General features: G+C 46.3%; 1 protein-coding gene across 1 annotated transcript in view; it reads left to right on the top strand.

The window, feature by feature from the left end:
• The window catches only part of PPM1H (protein phosphatase, Mg2+/Mn2+ dependent 1H), a 293,423-nt gene extending 280,920 nt beyond the window's left edge, over positions 1–12,503 (top strand). Inside the window, exon 10 of the mRNA XM_068971237.1 lies at positions 12,209–12,503. Coding sequence (XP_068827338.1) covers positions 12,209–12,356 — 148 coding nt within the window. The 3' untranslated portion in view covers positions 12,357–12,503. The remainder of the gene's footprint in view (positions 1–12,208) is intronic.
• The last annotated feature ends 4,050 nt before the right edge of the window (positions 12,504–16,553 follow it).

Genomic DNA, 16,553 nt, shown 5'->3' on the forward strand with positions numbered 1-16,553 from the left:
AAGCTTGCACGCCTGCTAAGTTGCTTCAGTCGTGTCCAACTCTTTGCGACCCTATGGACTGTAGCCTGCCAGGCACCTCTGTCCATGGGATTCTCCAGGCAATAATACTGGAGTGGGTTGCCAATTCCTCCTCCAGGGGACCTTCCTAACCTAGGGATCAAACCCAAGTCTCTTAGATCTCCTGCACTGGCAAGCGGGTTCTTTACCACTAGTGCCAGAGGGTAGGCCCTGACCTAATGCCTGTATGAATATATAAAGTGAATTGCCTAGTATATAATAAGCACTACTGGGTATTTGTTGCTGTTATTCTTTATTTTTTGCTATTTTTATGTGTTTCATATATTTCACAACAACAACAAAAAACTCCTTCAGGAGTTAGAAAGCTAGACATTCTCTCTCTTTCTAAGTGTTGTTTGGTATAATTTTTCCCAGGTGGAAAGAAATTGATGGTACAGGAAGTAAGATTATTTTATTTGAATTTGAATACATTTTTTTCCTGTTGAGCTTTTAGTTTTAATCTGTATCCTACTTGTTAGCAACATTCTCCTGTTGATTTTTCCCTACTGTAATTATTTTTGTGAAGCTTTGCAAAGCCATCTGATAGGTATGAGTCAAAAGGCACCCAGTATTTTTTAAAATCTCTCCAAGCTGGCTTGGTTTTGCTTACCAGCTCCTATCTCCATGGCAACAAATCTGCCCTCCAGGGAGTGGTACCTGTGGGCAGTGCTGTCACTGGGCAGGTACATGCCAGGTCAGAGCCAGTTCCTAGCTTCATGAGCTCTGTTACCTACAGAACAGGGCTTACACAGATCTCTGTGGAACAAAAGGGCAGGGAAGAAAAAGCCTGTGAATTTGCCTTTCAGGGAAAATGGCAAACCAACACCTAAGAAAGAATTCTGTATCAGATAGAGGAATGGGTGAAAGAAAAAGTTATTAAATGGGCAGAGTTTTATTGCTAAGAGATGGAATACCTGGCTGGAGATCGGAAAAATTCTGGTTGGTTTTTGAAATCTTAAAACCTTATGAGACCTTATGGGGGAGGGTATCTTCTTTGCCAAATAATTCCCATTCAGATTCATTCGATTGGAAAATATTGAAGACCTATTTTGTAAGCCATGGCCTGCTAGACCCTAGGGAAGAATTTGTGAAGAAAACAGATCTCTTGGAGTTTAAAGTCTAGAGGTTACAAAAGCATAAGGCATGGATGGGGAGGAGTCTGGTGGGCTGCAGTCCATGGGGTCGCAAAGACTTGGACACGACTGAGCTACTTCACTTTCACTTTTCACTTTCATACATTGGAGAAGGAAATGGCAACCCACTCTGGTGTTCTTGCCTGGAGAATCCCAGGGACGGGGGAGCCTGGTGGGCTTCCATCGATGGGGTCGCACAGAGTCGGACACGACTGAAGCGACTTAGCAGCAGCAGCAGCAGCAGCAGAGGGGTGGCACAAGGGCCAGGCAAGAAAGCTTCCCACTAGGAGGGATGTCTGAACTTAAATGTGAGGCGTAACAGAGAATGTGCCAGGCAATGCAGGCTGGGGTGACATTGGGGAGAGGGGACAGGGTGATTTTCAATGAACCCAGCAGTCGGTATGACTGCCTGGGCTTAGTGTGGGGTAATCTCTGTGTGAGAGGTGGATGGTGCAGGTCATATCAGACCTCAAGCACTCACGAGATAAATGAATGTGAAGATTACAGGGAGGAAGACAGTCTGTGATAACGAAATGGAATCTGTGTAACTTGTTCATTCTAATCCATAATCAGAAAACATTCTGGTCAATCTGATGGTGAAAATACGACGTGTGGATTGCTGCCCTACCCCTCTCTGTGCTCCTTAGTAATTTAAGCCATATTGGGAAATCATACAATCTTAGTTTATTTCAAACTCACAACTTAGGCATTATGTGAAATGATGTTGATCTTTCCTGCATGTGATGTCCTTGCATGTAACTGTGAGCTTTGGAAGGAGGGAGTCATGTTCACGTGGAGGCTTAGGGTGTCTCATTGGGAGGCCCGTGGAGAGCTTAGTCCCAAAAGCCACAGTGGTGGGCTTCCTGATGGTACCCTCCTGACTGGGACCTGTTCCATCTTTTCATGCCAAAGAGAAATAGGATTGGAAGCTGTCCTGGTGAGTTTTAGCCTAAGTTGTAATTTCTGTGATGAAGACAGACCTGCTATCATTGCCTTCCCGTGGCTCCAGGTGTTCCTCAGCCGGGAGGAGTCATTTCTCCCCAGATGTAGGCCAGGACCACAGATCTGCCCGTGTAATCATGTGAGTAGCTGGAATGGAGGGTGCCTGGGTCCACACCTGAGGAAGCTCACCAGGCCGGCCAGTCGTTTGACAGAAAGTGAGGACGGGAGATGCAGCCCCAGGGTGGGCCACCTGAGAGACGAAGGGCGGCAGAGCAACCGCCCAGCACAGTGCTGCTGCTTTTGACATTTTGAATGGCCTGTTTCACTTTGAGTTTTGCTGTGTTTGCCCAGTTTGTCTAGAAATTCAGCAGGTCAGAAGGAGGCAGGGCATTAGCCCTGTGACAGGAAGGGCTTTTAGGTTTTGCCATTTGATGATATAGCTTTTGTCTGTGTTATGTGTAGGATTTTTCTTTCTCTTCTCTTTGTGACAGCCATTCTTGACAAACTGCCAGCATTGTTTTCCTCTGATGACATCCTTTACAATAAAAAAATGTTAATAGCATCTCTCCTTCTAGGGTGCATTGTGAGGGAAAAGGTAATTAAGAGATTGCAAAGTTCTAACCCTGGCAGTATCTTCTCTGGCAGAGGTGGGGTAAAAATGAGCTGTATGACCTTCCTGACCCCAGTGTTTCTTATTAAGTCCTTTGGCTGTTTTGAACTATCTCGACAAAGGAATCAGAAAATTAAAAGGAGGTTTTGTGAATGTGAGTACAGTGGCTCTTTTCCTTTTTACTGGGTTATGCCCTGAAGTGAGGCAGCGCTGGCATTTCTGTACATCATTTGTGGAGTCATGGAATGAGCTATTGATAAGAAATACACCCAGTCCACATTCTCACGTGGGGTGGTTGGAATTCATGGAGGCTGGGCTACACAACCTGTCACTGTCTATACTAATTCTGGTAAGATTCTTTGGAAACGGTGCTCTGAGAAAGGCCCAGAAGGGATTTTCTGAAGCAAAATATCCCTCTGTAAGGCTGGGGTATAGTGGTGGGTCTCCTGGAAAGAATATTCCAAATGGAGGCAAGTATGTAATCACGCAAAGAAGATGCTTAGTAATCTGCTAGAAAGGAATAAAAATTGTCAAAATTGCTAAAGGAGAAAGGTGTGGGCAAAGCTGAGTGGACTTAGGGCCAAAGAACAGTCAACCACACATGAAAATGTGGCATGGATTCACATTCCAAGTGCCCAGGTAAGACCTGGCAAGGATTTTGGTTTGTTTGGTTTTTTTTGTCCAGGGTCACAAAGAGTTGGACATGACTGAGTGACTTCACTTTTCATTTCCCAAATTCTCTTTGGAAACTTCATCATGGTGACTTGCATCTAATGACCCTCAGCCCTCTGCCATGACATTTGAGGGGCTTATTAAGGGATACTAAATCTGTAAATACCAACATACTGTAAATTCCATATAACATCTTCCTAATGAGAGAAGACGCCTTCTTGACGGTCACACCTTAAGTGTTCTTCATCTCCATGCTCTCCTCAGCTCAGTAAACTGTGTGCCTTGATAAGGAAGAGATTAATCAGTGGAAAGTTAAGAGTGAAACACCCACCAACACTGACACCAGGATGCTACCGCAGGTCCTACATACCTTGATAATGTGAAACCTACTTTGGCAGAAGACAGAGGTCCTTCTGATGAAATCTTTCTGTGAGCTGCCTGAGCTTTTCCCAGTGCCATTTCGTTTGAAGACCTATGCCTCAGGACTTGCCTAGTGGTAGAGTGGATAAGCATCTGCCTGCCAATGCAGGGGACATGGGTTCGATCCCTGTTCCAGGAAGATTCCACATGCTGTGGAGCAGCTAAGCCGGTGGTGCCACAACTCCGCAAAGAGAGAAGCCACCGCAATGAGAAGACCGCACCCCACAGCTAGAGTAGCCCCGCTCCCTGCAACTGGAGAAAGCCCATGTGCAGCAGTGAAGACCCAGTGCAGCCAAATATTAAAAATGTTTCAAAAAAAAGGAAAACTATGCCTCAAGTGTGAAAAGGAAGGTTTCCCCTTCATTCGCTCCATCCCTGGCCCCACCCTCATAGCAGTTACAGGTTTTAAGAACAAACTGGTGAGTGTTGAAGACTAGAGAAAATCTGCATTTTTGCTTCGTTCTCAATGTTGAGCATATTCAGATCTGGGAACATGGATGTCAGCCCACCATTCTGCCCTTGACAGCCTCTGAACCGCCCACTGCTGGGCCCATCTCTCCTTCCTCAGTGCCACTGATGTGGCCATTGATGCAGAACTGCGTGGACCCTTAGTTAGAACATCAGGTCATTTTAAAGGGCTTGCCAGAGACAATGGAGAAGAAAATGGTCTGCTATGCCCCCTCCTACTGATATGTTGCTATGTGGAATTTGAACTAAAATAAACACACACCACCTTGAGAAAACCAGGAAGCCAGTGCCAGGGGCAGAGAAGTGGACGAGGCCTGGTGGGTGTTCTCACTCTCTGGCAGGGGTGGTGAGCTCTCCCCGGTCCATAGCCTTGGACCTGCTGACATACAAACCCACAGGGGACAAAGTGACAGTGTTCTGGGCCCAGCTGTCACTGTTCCCATATCTTAGGGTACTCTGCCTGAATGCAGTCCCCGTGCACCGGGCAGGGGACAGAAGCAGAACCTTTGGGGGGTTCAGAGCCAGACAGGGGCACCTGTGGCTTGGCTCTCAGCAGTAGGCCTGGGATGGGCCTCCTCCCAGGGCCAGTTGCCTGGTGCTAAGCACAACAAAGAGCCCCTCCAGGTCACCCCCCACCTACCCGGTCACCATAGATCCCTGCCGATGAATGTTCCCAAGCTTGGGAGGGCTTTTCCACCACTTCAGTCTCAGGGGCCTGCTCAGCAGGCAGAGAGGCCTTCTCCTATTCCCATCCCACCCGGTTACTGCTGGGCCACAGTAAATGGGAGGCTGCCTTTTATATGCAAATATTCAGAACCCATTAATCCCCTGGTTCCTGCCTCCTCCTTGTAAGACCCTGTCTGTACCATCCAAATGGCAAAGAGAAGTTCCTCCCAAGAAGAACTGTTGGCTTTAAGGCAGGGTTACAGCTTGAGGCCTGACATAGACTTGCTTTTGACACTCTGCTGCTGATTTAGATGTGGTCTTGTGGGAACAGACTCTGCAAAAGGTGCAAAACTTTTGGTGGGGAGAGAGGCATTTTGTGTCTAATGAGGAAAATGGTTCAGGAAGGATCTTGTTTATCTCCGCAGGACCCTTGAGGCCTGTGCTAGCATTATTCCAGATGCACAAGTCAAAAAGAGGGGCTCTGAGAAGCTAAGGAGTTTCTTCAGAGCCCCCCCTCCGCCCACCATGTGGGTGGTGCTGCACCCAGGCTAGGACCCCAGGCAGCCCAGCCTCCCACAAGGATGCCTTCATGTGCCCCACCCAAGAGGTGAGAGAACTAAGTGCCTGGAGATGGCAAGGTGGATGGAGGATTTACCAACCGGCTTCACTGCCTGCCCCCCCTCCACCCCACCCACTTTAGCATCAGTGGTTGTGAAAAGAGCCTCTGGCCTTCAGCGGTCCTTCAGCTTCTCTTCCTTCCTGGCTTTTCTTTCCTCCCCTGCTGTCCCTGCTCTGACCTGAGGAATCCTCTGCACCAGACCCTGTGCCGTGGCTAAGTCAGGGCTCCCTCCCCTCCACAACGCCCCAGCCGCCATCTCTTTCAGCAGACCCCGTCCGATCAATACAGAAACCGTCAGCCAGAGAAGAGAAATGCTCTGCAAGTACACAGCTTGTCTCCTTGGGAAACTCTTCGTTCAGAGGGCCGAGTGCTCCAGCTCCTCTCTCACTGCTTCCCCGGTGCGATCTGACCTGAGTGAGACCCTAGGTCCTGGCCCTGCTGCCGCCCCACATCCAGCTCCGGGAATCACAGGCTCCTCAGTGGCCTCACCCCATCCTGGCTGAGGTGTCCTGGAATCCTCATCCCTTCTGCTGTCTTCAGCTGCACCGTGTTCTCTGCAGCTCTCTTGTATATTGTGCTGATATTTTGTCGTTTTGACTTCAGATTTTCTCCTGTGGCTCCCTTCACCCCTCACTCTGTGGTGTGTTTGTGCTCAGCCTCAGCAGCAGACTCAGGAGAGCCCTCCTGTCTTACTGCCATGTGACACATTCTCTCCCTTTGTTACCAAACCAGGCAGCCCCTGTCAGGTAAAACTGTAGGAGAATGAAATGGGAGAGAGGAGACACAGCCCTTTGCCTCCAGAGAAAATGTTTCTTCTTCTCCCTGAGCACCAGTCTTGAGATAAAGCAACCTTACAAGTGATTTCATGCCTGGGGAAAGATGGTGCTTGAAGGATGATGGTGAGCTCTGAAGTGTCCCCCAACCTGGCTGAGATTGGAGCTGGGGCACAAAACCCTTTCCTAACAACTCGGTGCCTGGAGTTGTGTTTAGTTGATCAGCTTATAAGGAAAGATCTCCATAGGTGGCTTCATTTTTACCTAAACACCGTTTGTGACTTTATTTCAGTACTGCGTCTCCTGTACATGAAGGAACCCCATTCTAGAGGTTAGCTGCAGTCTCCAGTTATTGCCAACGGCATCTGATCAGTGTGCCCTTCAATAGTCCTCGCAGACAGCTCTTTTACAGGGGAGATGTTGCATTCACTAGGGAAGCCTGGCAAAGATAAGTCGGGTGGAGGACGCTGGGCTCTTGGCCACAGTGTTAGAAGAAATGGTCTAAGGGGTTCTCCTTAAGCTTCCTGCTCAAGTGGAAACAGCCTTCCCACAGCACATGGATGATGGCAAGGACCTGATGAAACTGAGGTTCTGTGAGGAGGCGCTGTGTAGGCCTACCACATGGAGAAAGAGTGAGGTTAAGTCTCACACCTCTTCTGGAGCCTGGGGATCCTAAGCCAGGAAATTCACCTAAAGTGTGTTCTAGAACTAAAATGAGTTCTAGAACTGGAGGAACCCATAGTGTGCCCCAGTAAAGGCACATTTTAAAATCACTGTTGATACCCTAGGGCACACAGTAAACAATCCTACTGAAGAGAAGCCTCTATCTTACCTTTAAACCTAGCATGAGAAAGGATAACAGAGCCTTCCCTCTATCCTCACCCGCCCCAAAGAAAACCTAATAGGGCAGGTTGAGAGAAACTTTAAACATTTACAAATAGAACCATAAGGTAAAGAAGAGGTGGATTTGTAAAAGAACCAAATGGAAATTTGCAATGGTGAAAAATAGGTAATTGAAATAAAGGAACTCACTGAGTAGACTGAATAGTAAACTGCGAAAGTATGAATTCGTGAATTTAAAGATATTACCGAGCTTACTGGTGGTTCAGTTGGTGATGCAAATTTCTGTATGTATAAATGAATGATGGCAAAAATAAATTTAAAATAGCAGTTTTTATAATGCTGCTGCTGCTAAGTCACTTCAGTCGTGTCCAACTCTCTGTGACCCCATAGATGGCAGCCCACCAGGCTCCCCCATCTGTGGGATTCTCCAGGCAAGAACACTGGAGTAGGTTACCATTGCCTTCTCCAATACATGAAAGTGAAAAGCGAAAGTCAAGTTGCTCAGTCGTGTCCGACTCTTCGCCACCTCATGGACTGCACCTACCACGCTCCTCTGCCCATGGGATTTTCCAGGCAAGAGTATAAGTAGGCTTAATTTGGGGAGAAGGCAATGGCAACCCACTCCAGTACTCTTGCCTGGAAAATCCCATGGACAGAGGAGTCTGGTAGGCTGCAGTCCATGGGATCTCTAAGAGTCTGACACGACTGAGCGACTTCACTTTCACTTTTCACTTTCATGCACTGGAGAAGGAAATGGCAAGCCACTCCAATGTTCTTGCTTGGAGAACCCCAGGGCCGGGGGAGCCTGGTAGGCTGCTGTCTACGGGGTCACACAGAGTCGGACACGCCTGAAGCAACTTAGCAGCAGCAGCAGGCTTAATTTGATCTTAGTAAAGGTGAGGTTTTAATTAGCTTCCTACCAATAATGAAATACAACTAAAATACTACAAAATTTAGAAGTCCTACAGTGCCTTGTGGATTTTCTCATCGACAAGTATCAGGGTAAGAAGGTAGCATAGAAAATGACTATGATTTCTTGCCTAAGAGACTGGGGACAGCAGTATAGCTGAGGATGACAGATGGGGAAGTGCTGCCTTGGCAGTGAAACTAAGGTAACATTTATTGACTCCTGAAGAGTCTCTTCCGGGATCTGCCAAGGAATGTGAGGGCTGTGCCACGTGTCATGGAAGCCCAGACACAACAGGAAAACTTGGGAGTGTGCAGTGGTGCAGGAGCCCCCCGCCGGCCTACCCTCACCCCTACCCCAGAAAAAGAGGAGAATTCAAGAAGAAAGGCATGCGGTGTGAAGGATAAAGAAGATGGTCACAAGTGTAGTATCTGTGCTGAAGAAGGGTCGACTGGAATGAGTTTGGAGAATTTTAGGAGGTCAGATTGTGAGGGTACTGGACATACTGGTAAGAGATTAAGGAAGAAAAGGGGAAGAAATTGAGGAAGCAAAAATGGATTTCTCTACCAAGATTTCACCTAAGGGAGGACAGTATGAATGATAAAGAGAAATGCAGGCTCAAAGGAAGTTTTCTTAGCATGGGCAGTAAGCAGCTTTGAGAATAAAACTTTAACCTTCTAGAGTCTTTAATAAATAAAGTCTCTAATAAAACTTTAATTTTCTAGAACCCCTTACCCAGGGTTCCTGGGTAACCATCTTTTCTAGGTGACCTAATGCTGCTTTTTAAAATACCAAAAACTAATTTTGACCCTTTTTTCAATACCCCAAATCTCCAGCAATAGCAATATCAGGATAGCCTCTTGCCTTTAACTACAGATGGTACTCTTACATGACTTAAATGAAACAAAGTAGGCACTTTTTTGATTTTAGCTTTTTATTGAAGTGTAGATGATTTACAATATTGCATTAGTTTTAGTTTTAAGTGTACAGCAAAGTGATTCAGTTATACATATATCCACTTTTCTTAGATTCTTTTATATATACATATGTAAATTTTAAATACATATATATTTTTTTCAGACTCTATTCCATTATAGGTTATTCTAAGATATTGAATATATATAGTCCCTTGTTTATCTATTTTATACAAAGTAGTGTGTATCTGTTAATCTGATACTTCTAATTTATCCCCTCACCTCTTTTCCCTTTAGCAAGTTTGTTTTCTATGTCTGTTTCTGTTTTATAAATAGATTCATTTATATTATATTTTTAGATTCTACATATAAGTCATTTAATTTTTTTTTCCTCTGACTTCACTTAGAATGATATCCCCTAGGTTCATCCATGTTGCCACAATGGCAATATTTTATTCTTTGCTATGGTAGTCTATTGTATATATCAATATATATATACATTTTCTTTATCCATGCATCTGTTGATGGGCACTTGGGTTATTTCCATGTCTGGGCTATTGTAAGTAGTGCTGCTATGATCACTGGGATGCATGTATCTTTTCAAACTAGAGTTTTCATCTCTGCGTATATGCCTGGGAGTGGGATTGCTGGATCATATGGTAGGCCTATTTTTTTTTTTTTTTTTTGAGGAACTGTTCTCCATAGTGGCTATACCAGTTTGCTTTCCCACAAGCACAATGTAGGCAGATTCCCCTTTTTCCACACCCTCTCCAGCATTTATTATTTGTAGACTTTCTGATGGTGGCCAGCTTTCTAAACTTGAAAGGCTAAGGTCTAGACCCTGGGCAATCACCAGGATAATAAACATCACCTGATGTTGCTGGTAGCCTTTCCCTGTGAAGTTGTATTCAGACATACAATTTAATATAAAACCAAGAATAACCTGGGGTGAGCATCTGAGAGTGCCTATGAACACAGTATTTAAGTGGCAGTATGTGGATAGGGGGACATTTATTAGGCTCTTTAGCCAAAGGCCTTGTTGGAGTCCTTTCTGTTTACTTTCTGATCTCAGTAGGAAGAGGACCCTCAGAGAGGGCCTACTGGTGGCATCTGCCCTCAGGCATAACTTAAGAGCCTTCTACCTCAAAACTAATCATTCTAACAATATGAGTACAAGAGGGCATATCTCCCACTCACCTACCACCCATTCTCTAGGAGGAAAGTCATTTTGTATTAATATTAAAAAAAAAAATAGCCTCTCTCTGCCACCTGTAGTATGTGCCGCACTTCTCTCCACTACCTGGGTTGGGCAAACTTGAGTCTCAAAGATCCTACAGCCTGGAATCTTAACTATCCTGAGATCATCTGCTACAAACTTTGTTCTTAAGTAATGTAATGGCAGGACTAGACTCTGGTCTCTTCTAACATGAGTCAGGTTGATCCATAAGGGCTTTTAACAGAAGAAATACAGGAGGCTTCTGGTGTTCTGAATTCTACAACTCACAGTTCTCATGGCCAGGCTGAGTGGCATTCCAGCAGGGAAAGGCCATAGTGACATTCGGCTGGCCTGCTATTCAAGGTCCGTGGGCTGGCTTCCAAGAGGCCTTCCTTACAGAGTGACACTTATTATCTTGGTGATGTACCAGAGTCTGGCTTTGTTTCTCAAGTTCAGAAACTGGTTTAATCAACATACAAAGAACAGATTCATTATCAGGGTTGGGCTCACCTTAACCAAGCTCTCATGACTGACCTGCAAACTTCAGAAATGCCAGTTGATGTTTAAATGGAGAAACAGGACTGGTGTTCTTCAAGCACCAATGTCAGGCTCATTCTTTTTCTGGCAGCATGCCTACACAGGGAGGCAGATCGTAGTTAGAAGGTTATACAGTGAACATGGAATCAGAATAAAAGTAAACTCTGTTCTGTATGGCAGAGGCTCTTTGGGCACATCCTCACTAAATGTGGCCCTACCAGTGGAACTAAATTTCTTTGCAGTCTGTTGGCTAAGACTCTCTACCTCAGTCGGTATTTGGACAGACACCTGCCAATGTTTTCTTCTCTTTGTTTTAGGCCTCAAGGCTCATCCAGGATACATACACCCAAATCACCTCCCACATCAGTCTTTCTCTAGATTTTAATACTTTTCGTCCATTTATCATAGGCATTCTTCTGTATGTTTATGGTTAAATCTCAGTGAGCAATCTTATTTTCAAACCCTTGGGGACCCCTCACTGTACTTACAGTGGTGACCAGAAGAGCATGGCATACTGACAGAGGCAGATGAGACAGATGGCCCACACCAAGGCTTCTCTGCCTGGCGCCAGTAAAACCGTCCCACCTTTGCTAGGTTCCTTCTTACTCGTGCTAGCGTATTATTCTTTAAATCAACTCGCTTTTTAAAAACAAATTAAAAAGGAAATTTGCCCTACCAGAAATGGAAAATGACCATCCTTTGGCCTAAAAGCAATGTGGCTCTAAAAATAAAACATTGGAAACAAAACCTGTTTTTCCCATGTATTTCTTTAGCTGGAGACTGCCATAGAAAGCTCTGAGCCTGAGCAGATGTGTGTTAAAGGTACACCAGCACTAAACCGGGACTCTCTCACTGACATCAAAATTCTCAAAAGAGAACTGAGCCGCAGAACAGTTTAGGTTATTTACTGTAAGTCCGGCTACCACCTAAATAGTAACCTCACATGAGGCACCCCACATTTGGGGAAAAGATGGCCTTGGCTTTTGGCTGCTTTGTTGTTCTTTAGTCACTAAGTCATGTCCAACTCTTTTGTGACCCCATGGCCTGTAGCTCATCAGTCCATAGCATCTCCCAGGCAAGAATACTGGAGTGGGTTGCCATTTCCTTATCCAAAGAATCTTCCTGGCCTGGGGATCAAACCCCTGTCTCCTGCATTGCAGGTGGATTCTTTTCCAACATGTTTGCTAAGTCACTTCAGTCATGTCTGACTCTTTGCAATCCCATGGACTGTAGTCCAGTAGGCTCCTCTGTCCATGGGATTCTGTAGACAAGAATACTGGGATGGGCTGCCACGCCTTCCTCCAGGGGATCTTCCCGACCCAGGGAGACTGTCTACACAGTCTGTAGTAATGCCTCCTTCCCAGCCTCTCCCGAATGCCAGTTCTGCCTGATATCACACTGACCATGTCATCCGTGCTTCTCCCTGCACAGGTACACTCTGGCAGCTCAGGACCTGGTGATGCGTGCCCGCGGTGTCCTGAAGGATAGAGGATGGCGGATATCCAATGACCGACTGGGCTCAGGAGACGACATTTCTGTATACGTCATTCCTTTAATACACGGAAACAAACTGTCATGAAAACAGCCCAGGGTTTTGGAAGGACAGGAGGGTTGAAAGCTGGGATGCCTCTGGGCAGGGCTGGGCTGGGGAGTGCCCCAGCACAGTTCCAAGTGATGCCACCCCTTCCCAGCCCAGGTGGGGAGCTTGCTGCTGAAAGGCCTCTGGCTGAGCTTCAGGAGGACCCTTGGGTTTCAGTTTTCTCTTTAGAAACAGGTCTGGATACACGAAAGAGCAAAACATAAAGGCTGCTACTGAGTGTTGTGTTTCTTTTTGGTTCCTTTCGTAGGCCTCCTAGGTGGCCAGGGCCAACTTGGGGGCACCTACATCATATTTATTTTATCTGCAGTAGCTGGGGCAGCCACTTTCGGGTGGTCACTGGCAGAAGACTCTTCAGCCCACCCAGCTGCCAACCTCTCTACGGGTTAACAGTGCTGCATTGGAGTGCTGGGGATCACGCCTCAGAAGATGGACGCGCCCATCTTCTCGTAAGCCTGAGATGTCTTTCAGGGAACACTATCTGTGTGTCTGTGTCTCTTTATTCTTTTTTGGTAATGGTGGGGTGCGGCAGGGATGTTTTTCTGATAGTCCTTGAATCTTAATTGTTTCCCTTCCATAGAACAGACCTGGGACTTTCCAGGCCCCTGCTGAGGAATCTGTGTGTCCAAGTCTGGCTCGGACCGTCCCCACATCCTGTAGCCCACACCGCCCAGACAGCCATCTGGAGCTGTGCCCTGGCTGACAGAGTTCAATCTTTGTTATGTAACAGTTTGTTCCTGAGTTGGTTTTTCTCACCAAATCAATGTGCTTTCATGAAAATATGAGTATTTCTTTGGACCAGTGGTTCCTCTGTCGTCTTCATGGGTCCCCCGGTATGGTTTTCGGTTTCCCTCTGAGAGCCTGGGTGTTCGTTTCTGGATTGGTTGGCCCTCTCCCAACCCGCTGTGCCATAAGGATATACACGGAGCAGTGTTGAATCGAGTGGTGTAGACATTCCTTGTATCAATCAGTTCAGCACACCTCATGGGAGGATCATTCCTCCACCTAGATCCAGGTTCTGAGGGTGGGGGCTGTCCCCAAGCCCACTTCAAATAATGTGTTAAGGATCAAGAGCAGCAGTCTTATTAGCTTCACCATCATATTTGGGCAAGACCCACTCAGAATGGCCATGTAATAAAAGTGCATTTGAATCGGGTTGACTGGTCCTTGTCAGGCTGTGCGCCCTGTTCCTTCTCCATGGAAGCGTGTCCCAGCCCCCCAGGTACTGAGACCTCTTCCCTCTCCCTCCACCTGTAGGTGTCCCTCACAAGAGCAGTGCTGGACAGATCAGATCTCCCTGCTGCTTCTCTGCCAGGAGGACTCGTAAAACAGAGTTCTAGGAATCACTTCTATCTCTTAGGCAGATGGCGTCTCGGTATGGGTCCAATCACCAAGTCTTCTTCCTGCAGACCATAGACCTCCTGTGCTAGCATCACCATCTTGGCTACTTTTTGTAATAAAAACATGTTCTCCCCTACACCATTAAAGAAAAAAAGTCATTGCTGTGATTCCCCCAGAAGGCTAGAGAGGCAGTTCCACTTCCTGTGTGTTCCAATCCCTTCCCCAGAACAGGAAGATAGTTTCCCCAAAGGGAAAGATAACTTTCCTCTGGGATAATCACCTACATTTACATTCCTAGAATGTAAATATTCTCTGAGGAATGGCCTGGAGCCTTCCTACGTAGAAATGTGTTCACGCCACAGTGTGGAAACAATGCCTGGTCTTGTGGGTGAAGCGTGGTGGGAATTTACCCTCCGGGTGTTTGCCAAAACGTTGCCTGGGAAGAACTGGACCGACTGTTCCTTTGTCAGGAGTCATCTTCATCTCATGGCTTCCATCCTCCTTCAGTAAACCTTAGCCACCCCCAGGAACAGCTTTATGAGGAGAAGTCCGTGGTAGACAGCCTGCTGCTCTCGGGAAATGTGCAGGCATCCTGCAGCAGAGTGGTCCACTTTCTGTTGCTGCACTGACTCTCAAAACCACGTACAAATTCGGAAACTTGAGAAAGTTCTCCATGGAGGACTCTGAGCCACCTTCTTTGGAAAGCTGTCCTCACGAGCTGCCACCTCTTCCCTGTGTTCCCACCGCCCTTCATTTATTCCCTGTGCTGCTATTTTATTCAAGGCACTAGAGTCAGGAGTTTGGCTGTGCATTATCGTATAGATGTCATAACAATGTTCCACCCCACTCTCCATTTCGTTTCCTGCCAAGGCATGTCTGGCAAAAATCTCTGGAACCTCCTTGTTCAATTTATCCTGCAGCCTTGAGCATTTAGTCCCACTAGATTGAGTTAGGAATCTAGCAATTCTCTTTATAAACCCCCCTTGGATGGAAGGATCTTGGTAGCAAGCTGATGTCATATGTCTGTTTGGGGTGGGAGGGAAACCACAAGAGATGAATCAGATGTGGGAGAAACATGATTTGTTAATGCCTGTGGCAGGTCTGCCCACCATGGATGCTCTGTGAGTTGAGCTTCCTCCATTTCAGCCTTATTTTTCACCCAGGCTCTGGATCATCCCATCCCCGGGTACTAACTGTGTCTACAAATCATTTGGCCCTTGGAGCATTCCTGGAAAGGTCGAATGGCAACACCAAATTTTGCAGAACATATTTATACGTGGTTCTCTTATCTTGCCTGTCTTGTGTATCAGTCCTGTTTGCTTGCCCTGGTGGCCTCAGAGGAAGTCTTGCTTAATGAAAAGCTTTTGATTTCCTGGTTGTCTTTATGGCTGTCTGGAGGGTCGGTGGGGTGGCCACTTTCTTTCATGAAAGGCTGTCTCAGTTCTGAATCTCCTTGTTGGGCTGGCCTCTGCTCTTCTGAACATTTGGTGACACTCTTCCTTAAAGACCACCAACTCACGCTCCATCCACACTGCTCTTTTGTCAGGCAACAGCGAAACTTGTATTCTCCCTACACCAAAATCAGAGCAGTGCAAGCAGCCTTAAGACTGGAGGGCATGTTCTCCTGTGGCTGTGCCTGCCTAAAGGCTCTTTTTAGTGAGGGAGCAGAGAAGCGAAAACTGGACGAGGCCAAGTAATCCTCTAATGGGACAAAGCCCCCAAAGTGGGGATTTATTATCTTCCACTGTTTACAGCTTTGTGGAATTGGGGGTATTTAATTTTTTTAAATCCCTAGCAGTTTACCCCGTAACATGGGGCTGCATGAAATCAGCTGTGCTTTTTTTTTTTTTTAATTCTTCTCAGTGTTCATTTACTCCTTGGAAAGAATCACAGCTGTCAGTAGATACTGGTAGACAGAGATGAGAGTCCCAGATCTAGAGTTGGCCTCAGATGTTGGCCACTCCGGCAGGGTTTTCAGTTTACCAAGAGCACTAATGTAGAAACTTGCGGAAAAAACAAAACAAAACAAAAAACAACCTCCCACATCTTTACGACTCTGGTCTAACCTCCTCGCTCATCTGCCAATCAACTTTATTTCAAAGGTCAGTGGTTTTCTTTCCACCACCGTCTGAGGATCTTACCTTCCCTTAAGTGACCCGGTAGCTCCAGTTTTCAGACTGAACATGTTAAGCTTTAATGAGATTCTATTTTTGGTGTTCATGCTACTGGGACTCATGGAAAAAAGCAGTGAGAGTCACTGTCTGTGCAAAAAATCCACCAGGCTGACTCTAGAAGGTAGCAGATCTAAGATGACAGTGAAACAGTATCTGGCCACCTGGCAGAATTTGACATTAGGAATGTGGATTTTTGAGGACTTTGAATTGCAGAGACAGGTCGCAGCCTGCACTCCCTAGACCCCCCATCCCCCCCCCACCACACTTCGGTCCCGTGTGGGTGATGTAGCTTATGTGTGTACACTGGGATTTTTCAAAGGACACTACATGAGCAGCCCCACTTGCCTCTTCTGTAAGCACCAAGGTGGCCCTTTGTGATCTGAGTGCCAGACTAGGGAAGTGCTGCTCTTTCTAACCCACGATGTGATTTGTGTAAATAGCTTTAATTTTGCCTTGGCGTCTTAGATGAAGTTTTGTTTCTGTAGCGACCAGGTAGACAGAGACCAAATGAGGCTGTAAATGTGATGTTTTCTACTGTGATGTACTTGAAGGAGAATCTCGTGTCCTCCAATTTCCCATAGTATTTTGTGTTTGGGGAGTCCTGAGGTTACTCTTTGATTCCTATTTTGCCTCCATTTTCTTTGTTTCTTCTGGAAACCCAGGG

Source organism: Capricornis sumatraensis, chromosome 4 (genome assembly GCF_032405125.1).
Source record: "Capricornis sumatraensis isolate serow.1 chromosome 4, serow.2, whole genome shotgun sequence".
NCBI classification, from domain to species: domain Eukaryota; kingdom Metazoa; phylum Chordata; class Mammalia; order Artiodactyla; family Bovidae; genus Capricornis; species Capricornis sumatraensis.